The 19,054-nt window shown below is 53.2% G+C and overlaps 2 protein-coding genes across 6 annotated transcripts in view; one reads left to right on the top strand and one right to left on the bottom strand.

The window, feature by feature from the left end:
• Nucleotides 1–11,050, top strand: part of NTN1 (netrin 1) — a 196,876-nt gene extending 185,826 nt beyond the window's left edge. For all 5 annotated transcript variants that reach the window (XM_019755250.2, XM_074319331.1, XM_074319333.1 and 2 more), the window contains exon 7: nt 6,605–11,050. In XM_019755250.2, coding sequence (XP_019610809.1) covers nt 6,605–6,933 — 329 coding nt within the window. In that variant the 3' untranslated portion in view covers nt 6,934–11,050. The remainder of the gene's footprint in view (nt 1–6,604) is intronic.
• Nucleotides 11,051–15,951: 4,901 nt separating this feature from the next.
• The window catches only part of STX8 (syntaxin 8), a 231,449-nt gene continuing 228,346 nt past the window's right edge, over nt 15,952–19,054 (bottom strand). Inside the window, exon 8 of the mRNA XM_019755240.2 lies at nt 15,952–16,127. Coding sequence (XP_019610799.1) covers nt 16,060–16,127 — 68 coding nt within the window. The 3' untranslated portion in view covers nt 15,952–16,059. The remainder of the gene's footprint in view (nt 16,128–19,054) is intronic.

Here is a 19,054-nt window from a genome sequence, read left to right as displayed (position 1 = left end):
GCCAGCCTGGGGAGGCAGGTGTGAGTAGCGGCACATCTCAGAACCAGTCCACTGTTGGCACAGGCTGTTCTTGCTGACTCTGGCCTCAGTGGACCTTGCCCTACGTTCCCTTCTCGCCTCTTGGAGTCACAGCCATCCCGCAGTCATGAGGCTGTGTTAAGCTGTCCAGAAAGGGGAGCCTCAGCCATCCTCCAGGATGACACTCTGGCAGCTCTGGCCATGCCCGTGGTGGGTGGGGGGACAAGAACTGAATTAGGAGTCCGCCAGGCTGTTTCAGTTCCTCCTGACTAGGAAAGGGAGGCAGCCTGAGGTGTCTTTCCTGGGCGGTGGGCGTTCCCTCCTTTGGGCTGCTTTGTGGGAGGCACCAGCCCCAGGGATGAGGGCTCCCAGCTGGGGCAGGACAGGGCCCAGGTCCACTCTCCTACTGAGCCTCTTGCAAGACAGGGTGGCCAGTCCCCCGATTTCTTCTCGCTTTCAAGCTGAGAGTGTAGGTGGCCAGACCATGACCATCTCCCAGGGAACAGGGCTGATGTCTTCCTGAGTTTGGCTCTCCCATTCCCAGATCTCCTGATGTCCCTTACTCTGGGGATCCCCATGCAATCTCATGGTCTCCGGCACCTAACCCCTCTCCCTTCCCAAGAACAGAGACTAAGCACCAAGACCTGGCATGGGAAACTGAGGCAGCCTCCCCAGTGCTGTTGGTTCCCCGAGAGGGGGCATGGACATACCATTCCTTCTTTGACTGAGGATGAAAGCGGGGAAACCTTTAGCCAGCCCTAAGTTGTGTGTCCCCACCTTATTCAAGTTCTGAGGTGGGGTTTTGGGGGTGTGGTAGGGGTTGGCAACCCTGGGATTCCTGGCGGGGTGGGAGCAGAGGGGAGAGGTAGGCTGTGGCTGGTGGCCTGGCCTGGCCACAGCGAACCTCCAGCCCTTTACCTCATGTAATAAAAACTGCGCAGGGGCTGCCGTGACACTCTGTCTTGGGTGTGTTGGCACTGCCCTGCCACCCTGCACCCCAGCTCGGCATTCTCACTCCATGTGCTCGCCCAGCCATGAGGCAGGTTGTCTTCCCTGAGAACAGGACCTGGCCCCGCACAGCGGTTTCTACCTTCACAGGGGACTGGGAAACATGTGGTCAGAGCTGCATTTTATGAAAGCAGCTGCAACTCATGACACGCTTTCTATGCTGGGAGATTTATGGAGCTGCATGGTTTTAATGGTTTCTGTGGGGTTAGTGTCCTCCCCCCATTCATCCTGGCTGCTGTCTCTGAGGCAGATGGGTGACAAACCTTCTTTCCCTAGCTGGACTGGCCCAACAGGAAGGTATGGCTGGACGGGGGGAGGCAGGGGCTGACCACCCAAGCCTCCTTGGGAGGGGCAGCTGCTGGGAAGCCCCTGGAGGCCCACCCTGAGCAGCCCATAAATCTAGGAGACCTCCAGGAGGCAGGGAGCCTCCCTGCAGAGGTGTCCCAGCGCTCAGGGCTTGTGGGGATAGGACGACAGCTGGCACCCCCATCCCCCACCCCGTCACCCCGCCTATGCCAAGGCCACTCCCCCTGGCCCAGCCCAGCAGGTTGGGCTTTGATTCCAGCTGGGACCTGCCTCCTGCCACTAACTGTCCAAGGTGGTGGCAATGCTGAGTCCTCAGAGGGCCTAGAGATGACAGAGTCCAGGTCTCCTGGGCCAGGGCTGGCACTGGGGAGGAAGGATGACAGGCTTGGAATGAACGGGGCAGTGGACAGAGGTCAGAGCTGCCATGGGGGCAGCACATCGCCCTTCGGAGGAATCCGAGTGTGGGATGGGACCTGGCGCTTCCCACTTCTCAAGTCGCCTTTGATGGCCTGATAATTTCCCAACCTTGGGACTCTGTAGAGGTGGAGACGCCCTGGGAAGGATGGCCAGAGGTCCGGTCCTATGGAAGGACCCCTGTCAGAGATGAGCGAACAGCAGCCGAGGACCCCCAGTCTGCCCAGGACCTGCCGTTGAGCCCCCTGCCCCTCGGCCAGAACCAGTCCAAGGTTGGCACAGGCTGTTCTTGCTCACTCTGGCCTCCATGGACCTGGCCCTCAGTCCCCTTCTCTCTTCTTTGGAGTCACAGCCATCCCTCTAGAGCCAGGCACAGGCTTCTGCCCAGGGACAGAGAGGCACTTGCCCCTGCCTGCCAGAGCGGCAGGCTTGAGTTAGAGCAGCGGAGTCAGTCCTCACAGCCCTGCTAGGGGCTTAGAAGGCTTCCTTGCATGAAAAGCCTTCCTGTGAACCCAGGAATTACTGCGGGGGGCAGCTGCTGTCTCGGCCTGCCTGCAGTCTTGCTAACAGCTCGCTTCAGGAAAGAAGCGTTTGCTGCCCGGATAACGGCAGCCCAGGGACTCCAAGGCCCGGAGACAAAGTGCAGCCTGGCTCCTGGGACCTGGAGACCTTGCTCTCTGGAACCTCTCCTTGCTTTTCTGTGTGTGTCTGCTCCATCCTGCGGACACACTTCCTCCACAGCTTGCTGGGGGGGCAGCCCTGGTTGCCACAGCTCTGTTGGGCTTTCTGGAGCCAGCCTCACCCATCCCACCTCGTGGGCTCCAGTTCCCTCCCCCTGATGCCTGCTTTTGTCTGCACCGAGAGCAGAGCCCTGTGGAACAAGCACAGCAGCTCCCGTGCAGCTAGCAGGCTGGGGGCCAAGGGCACCTTCCTGGCCAGCGTCTACCTCAGCCACTCCCTTGTCTCCACTTCAGAGATGTCGACCCTGACTTTGCACTGGGACCCTCTTCCTGTAGACCAGTCTCTAATTTAAGGAGCCTCAGTGCGCCTCTTATCACCCTGGTCCGATCTCACGATTGGCCTTCCTGAGTGTCCTCTCATCTCCCTCATTTCTGAATATGGGGTGGGGGATCATTACCAGAGCCCCACGTTCTGGCCTCATTGAGATCTCTGTAGGATGACATCAGTGTGAGGACAGTGGGGGCTTAGGCGTCCGGAGGTCCGAGACTAATTGGCCTGGAGTGAGTGTTGTGTGAGTGTAAGGGGCCCGCACTGGGGGGCCATGGTCCTGGGATGGGCGGAACTGCCCGCAGCCACTGTGCCCAGCCCCGGTTGGGTGATGCACGGCTCCCAGGAGACCGTGGTCACTCCTGGCTCCCAGCAGTGGGCTGTCAGAGGTGGCGGCAGTCCCGGCGCGGTGCATGCTGAGCGCGCCTGGAGCGTGCTGAGCAGCTCTGCCTGAGGTCACTGTTTCAATGTGTATTTTGAATATTTTCAGCTGTATGTGCACTGCGGGGACTTGGCCCGTGCACTGCGTGTGCAGCTCATACTTGGTGGGCTGTGTAATGTGCAGAGGCGTTGCCAAGGGCAGCGGAAATGTGGATTTTTTTCCAGCATAATCACACGAATCCTACCACCACCCTCCCCTACCCCTGCCCCCAGGGCCTGTGCTGTCTCATCTCATGGCCACGGAGCTGCTGGGAGCTGCTGGGGTGGTAGGAGGACAAGGCCAGGGCTTTGTCCCAACTGACTAGTGTCCCCTGCTTTGACCCTTGGATTCTCTAGAACAGCAAGGTGTCCAGGGGAGGGTACCCCTCTGGGCTGTGTCCTCAGTGTTAAGCGGGTCCCCTTCAGGCCATGCTTGGGGAAGTGGTGTGGGGGCTGTTTTGGATGCCAATCCTGGTGTTCCAGGACATTCCTTGAGGGAAGGGGGTTGCTCCAGAATAGGGAAGGTGAGGCAGGGGTTGAGTCCTCCTGCTGTGAAGGGTCATGTTCTTGAAAGTCCAGGGGGTAAGAAGGGCCCCTGAGAACCTGGAGGGCCAGCCCAAAGCCTGACCTTGTTCAGCCAGCTCTTCTCAGCACGGCGGGGGGCCCTCCGCAGGTCTGCCTCCCACCTGGCCCTGAGCCGGGCCTAACATCTCGAGTAACTGATTCCAACTGTATTAGTTTTCTAGGGCTGCTGAAACAAAGCATCACAGACAGGGGTGCTTAAACAACAGACATTTATTTTTTCATAGTTCTGGATGTTGGAATTACTAGATCAAGGTGAAGGCAGCATTGGTTTCTTCTGAGGTTTCTCTCCTTGGCTTGCAGATGTCACATTCTCACTGTGTCTTCACATAATTGTTCCTCTGTGTGTGTCTGTGTCCTGATCTACTCTCCATATGAGGATACATACCAGTCATATTGGATTAAAGGCCACCCTAATAACTTCATCTTAATTTAATTACCACTTTAAAGGCTCTATCTCCAGCTACTGTCATATTCTCAAGTACTGGGAATTAGGACTTCAACCTATGCATTTTGGGGGTCTCAATTCAGCCCATAACATCCATAGATGCTCAGTGCCTAGGATCAAAGCTGCATTCTCCAGGGGCCCCAGCCAGAGGCATCTTTTGCAGCATCCTCGCTGGGCCACCCCTGCCCACTCTAGCTGGGGGACACACTGTGGCTGGGCCAGGGTCTGAGGTCCCATGCAGGGAAACAGCCACATCCTGAGGGAGGCTCATTCTGTATTCAGCTCAGTCCTGAGGAGAGGAAACAGGGGCTCTCAGGGAAGCCGGAGGTGGCTCCCCCTTTCTTAGCTAAGGGGCGCTCAGTTGCCACGGTGACCTCCGTCTGCTCAGTCAAACATACATGGCCCAGCCACTTCTCTGGGCTGGAGGGCTCCCCACCCCCCATCAGAGTTCACACTGAGTGTTGAGTCCCTTGGTGACAAAAACATGGAAACGGTTGCCATGGCAGCCATTCTTTGGAGCCCTCAGACTGGAGTGCAAAGTTCAGGATGCCCAGGAACAGCTGAAATGAAAATATGGGAAAATCTGCCACTTCCCTCAGCCCAGACGGATGAGTTGGATGGCGTTTGATGCTCCCCTGGGCCCAGTCTCCCCTGCCCCTCCCCACCACCCTGGCACAGAAGGGGAGCAGGGAGGGCCCTGTGCCTGGTGCTATAAGTGGGCAGGTGATGACCACTAGGTATTCCCTGGGGACATGTCCTCGTGGCTGCTGGAGCCCCTGGGCCTGCTGGTGACTCATTGTCTTCACCTGTAATCTGGAGCGACCGGCTACTGCTCCTTTCTCAGGAGAGCTCGAGGCCACTCAGCTGCCAGGGTGATCTTTAGTCCAGCCCAAGAGTGAAGGGTACAGGGTGTGCTGGGTGGGTTCAGCAAGGGGAAGGAGCCCTGTTCTGACCAAGGGGATGGGGTGGCCCTGGGCAGATGGACGTGGCCCAGTGTGCTGGGGGTGTGGTTCCTATAGACTGCCGTTCCTATAGACTTCCTCTAGCCCTCCCGGATCCTAGTAGGCTAGGGTCTGAGGCCTTGCATGGAGGTCATTGTGGCAGAGGCCTCTCCATTTATCCCCCGGACTGGGGGGAATGAATATGTGTTCCCCTACTAGAAGTTTCCCAAGTAGGCCCCATGGGGCTCTGGTGACCTGAAATGCACCAAAGAAAAGGCTCTGCAGTCAGGGTTGTTTGGGAAGCCAACACGCATGCGTGCATGCCGCACACACACGTGCACCTGCACACACACATATTTCGTAGATTAAAAGCTCTGAAAAGTCCTACAGTAAAGAAATCTCCTGACTTTGTTTAACCCAGTATTTCACAAATATATTTGAGCAAGGTCTCCCCACTTCTTAAAAAATCATTTCCTCCTATTTTTAAAGTACTTCTTAATATCCTGCGGAAATAACATTTGGTAACATTTACTAGAGGGCACTGATTCTCCAAGTGTTCCCTGGATCACAGCCTCAGCAGCACTTGGGAATATGTGAAGTGCATGTTCTGGGGCCCTACCCTAGATCTACTGAATTAGAAACTCGTATTTTTATAAGCCCTCCAGGGGAGTCGGATGCATGCTCCAGTGTGAGAACCCCTATACTAGATGAAATGATAGCAGAGAATTGGGAAGAAGGGGAATGGCCTGGGAGTTTGAGAGGGGAGGAAGGGTGGGAATCAGCCTGGCAGGGATGGGAGGTGGCCAGTATGAGGATCCTGGACTCTGTGGCCACCTTGAAGGGCAGGTTCAGGGTGCAGGGTACCCAGGCACTGAGATCCCATTATGGTTTTCTGAGATGGGGTCAAGAGCAAAGGTGGTGTGTCTGGAGGTGTCATGAGGTTTGGTGTTAAGTGACTGGGGCCTTTGGAAATGCCTGGGGGTCCACCTGAGGAATCCCCTCCCCCCCAGCCCTGTGAGGAGTAGCCTGCACTCCTATGAGGCCACCTGCTCTGGGCAGATGGACTCTACCCAGAGTGTTGGGGGGGGCGTGGGAGGGCAGTTCCTGTAGGCTTCTTCTGGCCTTCTTGGATCCTAAGACGGGGCTTGTCTCCAAAGGTGCTGGGTGGCATCTTCAAAATAGGCATGAGGTAAGGCTTCTTGAAGCGGTGGCCCTGTCCCTTTTATCAGCAGGTGAGGTCCCAGGTTCTGCTTTGCCACTATCCATCCACTCCCCAGTGGGGTACCCTGTGCAGTCACTTCCCAGCTCTGAGTCTCATTTCCTTCTCCATCAAATAGGCTGCCCTATCCTCAGCCTTGGAGTGGGTGGGGGCAGGCAGGGCTGACCTGGCCACAGGAGCTGGGGACGCAGGCGTCACTCCCCGTCTTGTGGCCCACTGCCTGTCTGTGCTTCCTTGCAGCTGTCCAGATCCACATCTTGAAGGCAGACAAGGCGGGGGACTGGTGGAAGTTCACGGTGAACATCATCTCCGTGTACAAGCAGGGCACAAGCCGCATCCGGCGCGGTGATCAGAGCCTGTGGATCCGCTCGCGGGACATCGCCTGCAAATGCCCCAGAATCAAGCCCCTCAAAAAGTACCTGCTGCTGGGCAACGCGGAGGACTCGCCGGACCAGAGCGGCATCGTGGCAGACAAGAGCAGCCTGGTGATCCAGTGGCGGGACACGTGGGCGCGGCGACTGCGCAAGTTCCAGCAGCGCGAGAAGAAGGGCAAGTGCAAGAAGGCCTAGCGTGGAGGCAGCGGCGCGCCGGGCGCCGGGCAGGCGGGCGGGGCGCGGGCCAGGCGAGCTAGAGCAGGGGGCGCGCCACCGCAGCGGCGTGGACTTGGCCCGTAAGGGCTTTCCCAGGTGGGGGGAGGGTGGGGGTGGGGTCGCAGCCGGCGCGGGGGCGGGGCCCTCGGCGGCCCCTCCCCTGGTGGCCCCACCTCTGCCCCCACTCTGCGCGCCCCGGGCGGGAGCCGTGCGCGCGCGCGGGGAGGGGTACGCAGCAGGCCGGGCCCTGAAGAAATGAGGACGAGACTTAGCTACCTCACGGGCTCCTTCCAGAGCAGGGACCGGCTTCCCTAGGGCCCGGCGGGGTCGCCGTGGCGGGGGCAGGGCAGCTTGACCTGGGCCCGAAGGACTGGCGCAGAGCCGTGCAATTGGGGCCGCACCTGCGGCGGCCAGTGGATGGTTATAGAGAGAAGGGGACGTGAGGAGAACTGTGAATTCTCAGGCCCGCAGTTGGGCAGGGGGCCAAGCGAGCCCGGCCAAACCACCACCCCAAACAGAAGACCGAAAATCCCCTCCCTTTTCCCCTGGCTCTTCTTTGTCACAGGACCCCTATCTGGGACAACTTGGGCCCCATCTGAAGGGGCTGGGCAGGCCTTTAGGGATGGCAGAAGCAGCCTGTGCAACCAGCATTCCCCATGCAGGCTGTGAGCTCCATTGCCACCTGCTGAATTGGTCCTCCTGGGTGGGGTGAGGGATTTACAATCTGTGGAGCCAGAGAAGCGGAAGCGCCTGCCCCTGCCCAGCTGGGGATTCTGTGCAGGCCCAGGATTCTGGCCCATGCAGAGGGCAGTGGACCCAAGGACACCCCTGAGAAGCCCCAGCCGGGTGGTCACTGCCTCATACTGGAGCTGCCTGTTGGAGGAGGCTCTGCGAAGGCAAAACCTCCCAGAGAGTTTCCTTTTTGGAAACTTGGAACCGGCCTCTTTATGACATTTTCCAGGGGAGGGGAAAGGGGCACTAGCTGGGTTTATGGCAGTGACACTATTTGTGTAATGACATCAGCTCCCACAAGGCCCCTCAGCAGTGTCAACAGCTGGGAACGGCCTGGATGGGCATGGAATGCAAGCTGCAAAGGTGCTTAGGCCTGGCTGGGGGAAGGGGCTTGCTGGAGTCAGGACTCGGGTTTGCTGGCCCAGTAAGGAGCCAGAGTGCCCAAGCCATGGGCAGGCAGGGACAGAAATGAGCAGGTTCCTGGATACCAAGGAAGCCATGACCACTTCCTGTTGCTGCCCTAATTCCTGGCTCCCCAAGGGAAGGGACAGAGGCTGCTAGGCCAAGAAAGCCTGCTGCAGCTGTCCCCACCCTGGGGCTGACCCCTGCAGATGTCTTGATTTAGCCTGGGCAGCACCTCACCCACACGGTTCTAGCTGCCCCGTTTGTGGAGGCCTCCAATGCCATAGGGTATGGCCAGACCCCCTTTCCAAAGCTTCCTAGAGAGACTGTTCCTAAGCAGGCAGCCCCAGACCTTTGGGTCTGATTGCGTAACACAGGGTCCATTCCTGTGCCCAGGGGCCTACTGCCTCGCCTCCCTGCCTTCTGAGCTCTCTGCGCTGCCCAGAGGCCTCTGGCCCATGTCCTCACACCCGGCACACTGAGATGGAGACCCGGCTCCCTTCTCAGTCAGGAAGTTGGGTTTCATTTCCCACCAGAGTCTGGCTGCTCAGAAGAGTCACACTAACTATGAAGTGTGGCCCCCGTGGTCTGGCTTCCCTCTGCCTTCTCTGATTCGGCCTGCATCACGGCTGTCAGTGAGCACCTGCTCTGTGCCTCGCACTTTACTCACGTGATCTCCTGTTATCCTCATGACACCCCTGTGAAACAGGGATTCTCACCCCCACTCTCACCAGCGAGGAAACTGAAGCACATGTGCCCATGGTCACCAGGCAAATAAGTGGCAGAACTGGAGTCACACTCCAAAGCCAGGCTTTCTGAGCACAGGCCGTGCTGCTCCTCGCTCATTGCATGCGAGGTCTGTCGCCTACCCACTCAGTTCCTGTAGCAGGCGGTGAAGGGGTGCTCGTAGGGGTATTGCCACTGAGACACTGGCTCCGGTTACCGCCGTTGGCCTGAAGAATAGAAGTGTGTGTTGGGGGGGAGGGGGTGGGTACAATAACATCATTAGAGGTGGAACAAGAGTGGTTGAGTGAGGCCTGTTGTTAACTCACCGTGGGGCAGCCCCTGGAAGCCCCAGGTACCGGAAGGCAGGCCTTGGCTGATCTAAGATGTAATAGAAAGGATGTTTGGCTGGCCGGGGTGTTTGGAGGGATTCCAGAACAGAAAGGCAGAGATGGGCAGGGAGAGGACAGAATGGCCCTGGGAAGAGGTATTTGTCTTCCCTGAATCCAGGCCCAAGGCTGGGAGCGTAGGGACCTGTCTCCCAGCAGTCGTCAGCCCTCCTCTGACTCCCCGTGTGGTTTGCTGAGCAGCAGCAGCACGTCGGAGGCCTTGGCCTTTTGCTTCCAGCCCTTGGATGGCACTCACTGCTCAGGCATGTGTCCTGCTTCCATTGACACGAGTCTGACTTCCCTGCCCAGCCCAGAAGGGCCATCGTGGCCCAACACCTCTTACCCTGCGTGTGAGTCTCACCCCAGGTCCACAAGGGGCCAGCACTGGTGATCTCCGAGGCCCCCCAGCTCTGGAGGCAGCAGCTTGCCACGCAGTAATGTCGCTTGCTTTAAATTCAACCAGCCTCCAGCCTCGTCCTCCTGCTCAGCATCCCGAGGTCAAAGGCCATCCAGTCTACCCCGTGGCCTGGCCCCTGGTAAATGTGTCAGGGTGGCCACGTCAGCCAGTTGAGAGTTCAGTCATCACAGGTTGCCTTCCCCATCTCACCAACCCAGCCAGGACCCAGCCTTCTGCTCCTTTGAACCCAGCCACCAACTTCAGCAGTGAGGACCCCTCCTTGGGAAAGCACCCTCTTCCACCCCCAGTCCCCGGGGAGGAGATGGAAATAGGAATTGAGGTGTGCCGTTTTGTACAGTTAGGAAGGGATGTAAAATGGAACTAGATATTGATTTTGAAGAGTGTATTAACCAGAATTGTGATATGTAGGTGTTTGAAGAAAAACATACCAGATTAGTCTTTAAAAAACAAAACAAAAACAAAAACAAAACCCAGATTCCCCAGTTGTCCTTTTTCTTACCTGCTGGGTGATCTAGGGCCTGGCAGTGGAGTGCTTGCTTTACTGACACACAGTAAAGCTACAGATTGGGGTGGAGGGAAGGGGAAAAGCTATGGGGCTGCCCCCGGATTGCCTGCAGCCTGTGGCTTCTGTCCTGAGAAAGCAGGGCAGGAGGGAGCATCCCCAGGTTCCAGGAAGTGGAGGGAGGGTCACCTTTGGTCCAAGCCAAGGAGGCTGTGAGTTGCCCCCAAAGCCTCTAGCAACCTCCTGAAACTCTGCCTCCAGAGTAGCATGCAGGAAATGGGTCAAGATTTCCTTGGGTTTGCCCCAGGTTGGAGTGAGACTGAAATCAAGGAGATCCTGAGGGACTGGGAAATGGTCCCTCTAGGAAAATGACAAATGTTAGGGTCTCAACGCTTAAAGGAAGCCGCCCCCATCCCGTCCCATGAGAGAGACTGAGAGTGGACAAACTAGACTCATTGATGGGGTCACTGGGCCATGGTCCGTGGCCGCAGCCATGCCATGCCCTAGGGGTATCAAAATGTGTATGTGCGGGGCCTCGCCCCTGCCAAAGCCAAGCACGCCCCGCTCCTGGTGTCCTTGGGCATCTCTTCCCATCCCTGCTCCCAGATGCACTTCCCATCCTTCCTCAACCCCCTCTTGCGTTTTGGAGTTCTGTTCACTCAGAATTGTAAATGTTTAGTTGTGACCATGACATATTGTTTGGGTCAGTGTTCCTTTCCAATGCATACTAATATATTATGGTTATTATATATGAATATATTTAATGACATGGGAAAAGTTGTGGATTTTCTTTTTTTAAAAGGTTTTTCTTTTCTTTCTTTTTTTGGAGGGGGGTTAGAATTGTAATGGACCCAGATGGAACTTGTAACATGGGCCCCACATGATAGAACTAAATTCAGATATCAATTAAATAAACTCTTGTACACTGTTCTTTGTCTCCCAGTCTTTACGGGTGGTCTGAGTTATGGGTGGTGGGCATGTGGGGAGAAAGAAGGATGGAGGGTCTTCAGTCCACTTGAGAATATGGATTCTGGTCTAAGAACTCCCCAGCAAGACAGAGCCCGAGGTTTTTCACAAAACCTAAGACAGAGCTCCAACTACAAAAAAAAACAAAAACAAAAAAACCCAACAAAAAACAAAACAAAACAAAAATCAAGAAAAGGGAAGTCCCAAGGGCTTGGAGTCCTAGGGCTTTGCTGGCTCTGAACTCGATTTTAAACTAAAAGGCTCTCAAATGGGGCAAGCTGTATTTCAGGCCCCAAGAACCATCCTTGGGATCCATCCTTGCCACCTCTTGGGGCTCCAGGCAGGGGGACTGCAGGGGCCAGGGCTAAGAGGTGTCTTCCCACGTGCCCAAAATTCAGCAGCGGGGCAGGATGCACCTTTGAACATCCCCATCTGATTCAGAACCTGGTTTAGGTAGAGTTGTTGCCTTTTCATAGAACCAGGCACTTCTAGTCAAAGCCAAGAGGAGACGCACAAGGAAAGACAACAGGGTTAATGAAACTCAAGAGTTTCTTCCGAGCCATCGCTGATGGCTTTGTGCGGTGCAGAGACTGGGCCACTGCCAGCGCCACGCAGCCATCAGGAGCTGAGCTCACTGGGTTTCTGAGAGGCTATATTTAAACCTCCAAATGGTTGTGATTTCTTTATTAAATAAACAATCCAGTCATTAGGAACATGTTGTGTTGCCATGCGGAGTGGAGCCGATTGTCACCAGGAAGCTATAATTTCTGCACCCAGCTGTTTTGAAGACAAGTCTCGGCGATGGACTTGGTTTGGCCCCTCAGCGATGCAGAGCCAACTGGCCCCTGGGAGGCAAGGAAGGCCCTTCCTCTGCGGCGTGAGGAGTTGGCTGAGGTGCTTTTAGCGTCTCCTCAGGAAGAAACAGGGCCAGCCCGGCCTCCTCAAGGAGTCCGGCTCTGAGGATTAGGATCTGTGTTCTCAGAACCAGGGGTCAAAGCCAGGGCAGGGAGATCCAGGGGTGACCTCTGGTGTCCCAATCAGCCTCAGGTGTAAGTCCCTGCTGGAATGGCAATGCCTGGCACTGGGTGGTCAGGGACACGATGCAGGTCTCAGGTCGCTGGACGGGCCAAGGAGAAAGAAAACCTTTTTTGCAGTCTCAGGCTCTCCCCAAGGTCAGTTCAGACCCAGCTGGATCACTTGCAGGATTTAAGGCCTGCTGAGAGACAGGGGCTAGGAGGTTTATGCTGCCCTGGGAAATCTGTCAGCTTTGGTCATTCTTTTCAAGGGTCCAGTTCTCAAGGACTTTCATGATGTGGCTTTTTTCTGTCCTTCATGAAAAAGTGATCTGTGCCACCATCTCCTTTGGGACTCCACTGCTGCCTGGCCCTGTGCAGGCAGCTGCAGCCCCAGGCCCAAGAGACACATTAGAATGTGGATTGTAAGTAGCCTGCTGCCTCCCAGGGCCTCACTCTCTGGCCGGAGAGAGAAGGCACTGACATCTACCAAACTCAATGCAGGAAATAATCTGGGTCTTTTCCAAGGTGGCTGGAAAAGTCCATTTCAGAGACTGGAATGCTAAGGCACGAGGAAGCTGAGTTATCCCCATCAGGGACTCAGGGTCCAGTGTAGTCCAGTTAAAAACCCGGACCGTGCTGGGTGAGAGGGCTTCCCAGGGTCTGCTGACTTCCAGGGAGGCACACTCATTGGTAAAATGCCCGCCCCACCCGCCACCCTTCCCAGAGACAGTGCCTTGGGATGGTGACTGCCTACGCATGGCAGAGACACCACCAGATTTCAGATTTTGTTGCACAGACATCTCTTTCTATGCTCTTTTAAGACTAAATAAAGACATAGAATTATGCCAAGAAAAACTGGGAGTGAAAGGACGAACAGAGCCAGTGAGAAATACAGTATACGGATGGATTAACTCATTGCTTTATCAAACTGGAGACTCAACAGGACAAGTCACTTATGGAAAGAGGTAAATGCTTTTCGGTATCGGCACGGAGTTGGAAGTCTGAAGTTGTACAAAACAGAGGAAAGATGAATCTTGGCCCCCTTTTTAAAATAAAGGGAAAAAAGCCCACTTAACTTCAGGGGGGCTATGTTAGAAAACCCAACTAGATAAAAGATGATCTTTGGTCGATGCAAAGAGCTCTCCGTGTATCCCTGAAGCTGAAGAAGCAGGAGTAAGGGTTCTAAGGAAGCTGAGGCCCGCTTTGCCGACTGGGAAGAAAAATGCAGCTACAGGCTGGCCGGCAGTTCTCTGAGTGGAGTCAGGAGAGAACCTGCCAGTGTTTGGAGCAGAGGGGCAGTTGGGAATCCTGCAGCAGCCTCGTGGAAGGAGGTTCCAGGGCCCTGTAGGTCTTGAAAGGAGCAAATCATCCTGGGGCTAATGAAAACTAAGGTCTAGTTACAGTTATTAATAATAATGAAGTTACAACAAAACAAAAGTACCAGTTGTAACCGGGTATCTGGATTTCTTTATATGGTATCCAGACTTAAAATGCTTATAATTAATAATCAGCTAAGTTAAACAATGCTCATACTGTTATTTTAATAAAGTATTTTCGCTGAAAAAGCATCCCAGGCGATGGGTGCTAAAGCCCTGTCTTGCCTCTTTTCTTTATGCTTAGGGTAAGGTCTTACTAACTCATCCGGCTGATTCTGAGTACTGTGGGCCACCCCGGGCTGCAGTACACCTTTGAAGGGGAAAGGCAGGCCTTACCAAACCCAGCCAGAAAAGGCCACCTTTATGTTAGCCATGCTGCTCTAGGGTAGGTCTTGATGCAGCAAATCCCCAAAAGTGGTTCAGGTATGCCTTGCCACTTCCGGTCTGCCCTTCATTCAGAGTGGGGTGGGTGTCTCATTTGAGAAGCCTACCCCGAGGAGACTAAGGAAAGGGGGAGCCTTCCTGTCTAGCACTGCCCCACCCTCGGGCCCAGCACTCCCCAAGGTTTGGATGGCAGGTCCTCGATGTCTATCCTGGTTAGTTCTTTAACCCCCCCCCCGCTGCCTGCAGGTCCAGAGAAGTGAAGTCACTTGTCCAGGTCACCCAGCTAGCAGTGCCGGGCTGGGCCTTGAGCCCACTCGTCAAAAGAACAGAAGCTGCTGTGTGCAGACATCAGCTCAGTGTTTGGCTGGAAAAGGCCTTTCCGTGTGGCTGAGCCAGGACGCTGTGGCTCTGGTTCAAAGACGCCCCACGAGTTGCCGGGGCTCCGTGCTGAGCAAGTCAAGAGGAGGTGAGAAAGTCAAACAGACCTTCAATGCCACCTCCCATGAGCCCCGAAGTGGGGGTGGGGATGGTGGCTCCAAGGAGAAACTATTTATACAGATTTGGGGTTTTGCAGGACAATACTGAAAGACGTGTCTCTCCACGCAGATTCTTGATCTTCGTTGGGTGATCCTTTAGCAACCACCCCGCTCCCACCCCACAAAGAAATCACATCCCAGGATGCCTTACCGTTCAAAAGCCCTTGGCCCCGTCCAGCATGGCCCCTCTCCTTTGGGAACACACCCATCTTGAAACAAGCCTGTTTCCCTTTTCTCTCTTTCACTTTGCAATCCAGTTTCCTGACAGCATGGTTCATGCTCAGCTGACTCCGCTCCCTGCCCTCCATTCCTTTGCTACCTCCCAACTAGACACAACCTGGCCATTCTGCTAAATCTGCGGCCAGGGCCTCACCATCCCAAGGCCTAGCCTGGGTCTGCATGTGTTCGTAGCCCCTGGAGGTCAGTGGGCGTTAGGGTCCAAACAGGAGAGCTTAACCCTGCCCTTGCTCACTCGCATGTCCTCAAAACAGTTTGCTCTGTTGCCCTAGGTCGAAAGCGTGTGATAGAAAGTGTCTCCCTGAGTGTGGAGACCATCTGGTCCAATGGGTTTAGACTTGGGTTAGAGGAAGAATCCCTTTTCAGCTGAGCCAAGCAGTGTGCTCTGTGCTTACACGTACTAACTTACCGAATCCTCACAGCAACCCTCTGAGGCAAGAAATATTCTTTTCTCCATTTCCTAACGGAGGAAACGGAGACCCGTGCTCACATCGCTGGTAAGTGGTATGGCTGTCAGTTGGGCCATTCACCACCTAGTTCAGGCTCTGCCTTCTGGGCAATTCCTGGTCCCCTCATGGTTGAGCAGGGCCATGTGACTGGTCCTGGCCAGTGAACTGTGAGCAGAGGTGATGGGTTCACTTCTGGGCAGGAAATTCCACTGCCGGTGTGAGGGTTTCAAGTCCCCTTTCCTCTGCCAGAGCCCGCAGTGGCTATTCCATCAGCCCGGGTTCTGATCACCTCCCACCCCACCCACCTTATTCAACAGACTTGATTCTGGCTGCTTATAAAGATGTTTCAGCCTTGAAAAATGGGTTTACTATCACCAAGGGAATGACAAAGAACATGCTTCTACGTCTGAAGGCAGTTCCCAGAGTCGAGTCCAGAAACAGCTCTCAGCAATGGCAGCACCACTAGAAGGAGTGGTGAGCCTTGCACGGTGACTTGGGCAGGGTGGTGGTCATAGGCTCAGACACGTGCCTATGTCACAGCCCTCATGCCACTTCTTCTCTGCCTGGACACCACAGCCTTGGGTGTCCCCTTATTTCCTACATGGACATGTGACTTGCCAGAGCAGACCAGGCATTCAAAGTAACAAACTGCCTGTTAATTCACTATCATCCCCCAGGGTGCTCAGCACACTGCTGAGAGGTTGAAATTCACTGGCAGCCCTGGGGCAGGGACCACTTAAGGAACCTTGGGCTAGCCCCAAAAGGACCAAGGTAGGAACCAGGAGGGCCACACTGGGCCTGATCCTCCAGGCAGCTCTCCAGAGCTGCCACGCAATTTGCTTTTACTGAAGCAACGCAAATCAAGAGTGCAGAGCTTTGGGGGAATTTATTGAGAGCAGCTTTCGTGTATCAAAAGAGCACTGAACTTTTCTCCATCATTGGCAGGTGTCACAGCTGGTGGTCCCTTTATTGCTACTACTTGGTAGGCCAGACTGCAACGACCACAATAGCCACAAGCAGCAATAAAATCACCATTATCATCCCTGAAAAACAAAAGCATAAAAAGACCCGTGTGAATAATTCACACTAGAAGAGCACCACACATCCCATTAAGACTCTTCCCCCCCGCCCCATGGCTCAGCTGGTTAGAGCGCCTTGCTCTTAACAACAAGGTTGCCGATTCGACCCCCACATGGGCCACTGTGAGCTGCGCCCTCCACAACTAGATTGAAACAACTACTTGACTTGGAGCTGATAGGTCCTGGAAAAACACACTTAAATAAATAAAAGTTAAGAAAAAAAAAAATCTTCAGAGAGAGGGGATGCAGTTCTCCAGTTCATCCTCCCTCGGAGACTTCAGTCTGTGCCCCAGTGTGTGTGGGGGGCCGTCAGCAGCCCCAAGGAACTGTCACTGCTCAACTCTGGCTTTGCAGGCTGGTGGGTACAGAAAGGAGAGGCTCCGGGGGCACTGGAGACTTTTCACCCCACCGTCTCCAGAGCTGTGCCAGCAAAATTATATTAATTTTTGCTCCAAAAGATGCATTATAGCTGATTGTCCGGCTAGGTCTTATTTTTTGGGAAACATGGTAGTAGCCACGCCCTGTCTCTGGTATATGCCAGGGCCATGCTGGCTTCAGATGCCCAGCCGAGGTCAGCACTCGTTACATACGGAATGAGTGTGGGCAATGGCGAGCTTACTGAGTGAAGGGGCTGTGTCCTCTTGGCTCTGCTTCATCAGCGTTGCAGAAACGGGCAATCCTAAGTCCAGGTGCATGAGTGAGGGAGGTGGGTGGGGGCTGGCAGGCAGAGCTGGGCATGGGGAGCAGACTGGTGGGGGGTGGGGGGGTGGCGGCTGAGGCTCTCCTTGGTCTTCACCAGCCCAAAAATTTAGGAAATAAAACCAAAAAATACTAAATACGAAAAATTTATATATGAAGAAAAAGTCCCTCCATTAGATATTTTTGCAGATGGATGACATAAGTATTTTGTCTCAAGAAGAAAAGGCAAAGCCTATGGATAGCGGAGAAAATGGGTTCTAGAATGAACTTCTTTGTAAACTCTACAGCCCTTTGCTTTATTGATAGCTCATCAATGCAAACAGAAAACAGGGCCAGGCTGCACAGAGAAGGGGGCTGAGCGTGCACACCCCTCCTCGCCCGAGTGCTACATGGGGAGGCCCCACCCAGGTCCCCCAGTCTTGCTGTCAGCACTCAATAAACATTTGCTTACTGAAGGATCCCTGAGCTACTGAGGCCTCAGGAGGGAAGTGAGGAGTAGATGAGATAAAGTACCTGAAAATGCTCTGTAAAGTAACAGGTGAGTCAAACCCCAGGATCGTGTGGTGGTTTGGCCACCAGGCTGCCCACCTCAGACTGAGGAGCTGTTTCTGGAAAGGTCAGGGGTCTTATTCTCTTCTGGGAAGCCATTAACACATTACTGATCTTATTAGTTAGATAACTACTGGCCACATCTGGCTATTTAAATTTCAATTAATTAAAAAGAAATAAAGTTAAAAATTCGGTGTCTCAGTTGCACTAACCATATGTCAAGTAGTTAAGGGCCACTTGTGGCCAATGGCTACCATATTGGACAGAGACAATAAAGAACATTTCCATCATCACAGAAAGTTCTTTTGGACAGAGCTGACAGAATATAGAGTTCTGACTATTTCATTTACTGCTGCAGCCCCACCTCTATGACAGTGCCTGGTGTGGGGACTCAGTATATATTTGTTGAGTAAATGAATGAAGGCTGCTCAACGTCTTTTCAACACTCACACTGCACTTGGATGGCGTCCCACATTGGGAATTCTGTTTTCCCTTCTTCTTGAGTCACTTTTGTTAAATTATATTTTTCTGGGAGATTGCCCATTTTTTCTGAGTATTCAGAAGTATTGGCATCAAACTGTTTATGATATTCTCTTATAATTTAAACACTACGAGTATGCTGTACCTACGTCCTTCTTTTCATTTCGAACACCACTTACTTGTGCATTCTTCTTCCTTGACTAGCCCTGCCATTAAGTGTGCCTTTTTATTAATCTTTTCCAAGAAGCTTTGACTGCTGGTCATCTTTTATTTATTTTCCGTTTTATTAATTTCCTTCTGCACTTGTTTTTTATTCATCTTATTCACAGACCTTCTTTGGATTTACTTTGTTCTTTATCTAACTTCTTGAATTGAACTCACTTGTTTTCCATCTTTTTTCTAAATATTACCCGTCTAAACCTACACATTTTGATATGAAATAACTGTTGTTAGTTTCTATAGTCTAAAAACTTTTAAATTTCAACAATTTCTTCTTTGGCTCAATAATTATTTAGAAGTGTGTTTTAAAATTTCCAATTATACTGATATATATATATATATATATATATATATATATATATATATGCATACATACACATTTATATATTTTTAATTCTGAGATAATAATACATGTACTATATTTTGATGTGAAAATATCTGTGATGTTTATTGGTGACAAAGTCAGAAGTACTATTACTACTACTGTGGTCTGTTGACTACATTCTTAATTGAAGAAAATGCTAAATCTCAATTAGAGGTTAGTGAAAATAAGAATGCAATGAATTGGCTTTCTCCTTCAAGTTCACAGACTCCCTGAATTCTATTCATATGTTCCTCAGGGTTCAATATAGTTTAGGTATAGTGTAAATTTAAAATCCAACCATGTAAACACAGCATGTCCACAGTTTTAAATACTGAGGAATGACTTAAAAACATATGGCAAGCTTCCCTGTCACCTCCCTGTGATCCGGTCTTTTGAGAGGACTCCCTTTTGGGGACCTGAGATTTTTTTCTCCTGTCTTCATGTGGACAGAAACCCAAGCCTCTACATCACGAGTCACCAAACTGTGGCCCATTGGCCAAATCTGGCTTGTGGTCTGTTTTTGTACAACCTATAAGCTAAGAATGGTTTATATATATTTAAAGCGTTGTCAAAAGAGGAA

The sequence above is a fragment of the Rhinolophus sinicus genome, linkage group LG15, assembly GCF_036562045.2.
Source record: "Rhinolophus sinicus isolate RSC01 linkage group LG15, ASM3656204v1, whole genome shotgun sequence".
Classification (NCBI taxonomy): Eukaryota; Metazoa; Chordata; class Mammalia; order Chiroptera; family Rhinolophidae; genus Rhinolophus; species Rhinolophus sinicus.
The sequence above is the reverse complement of the archived record's forward strand: the minus strand, read 5'-3'. Positions and strand labels throughout refer to the sequence as shown.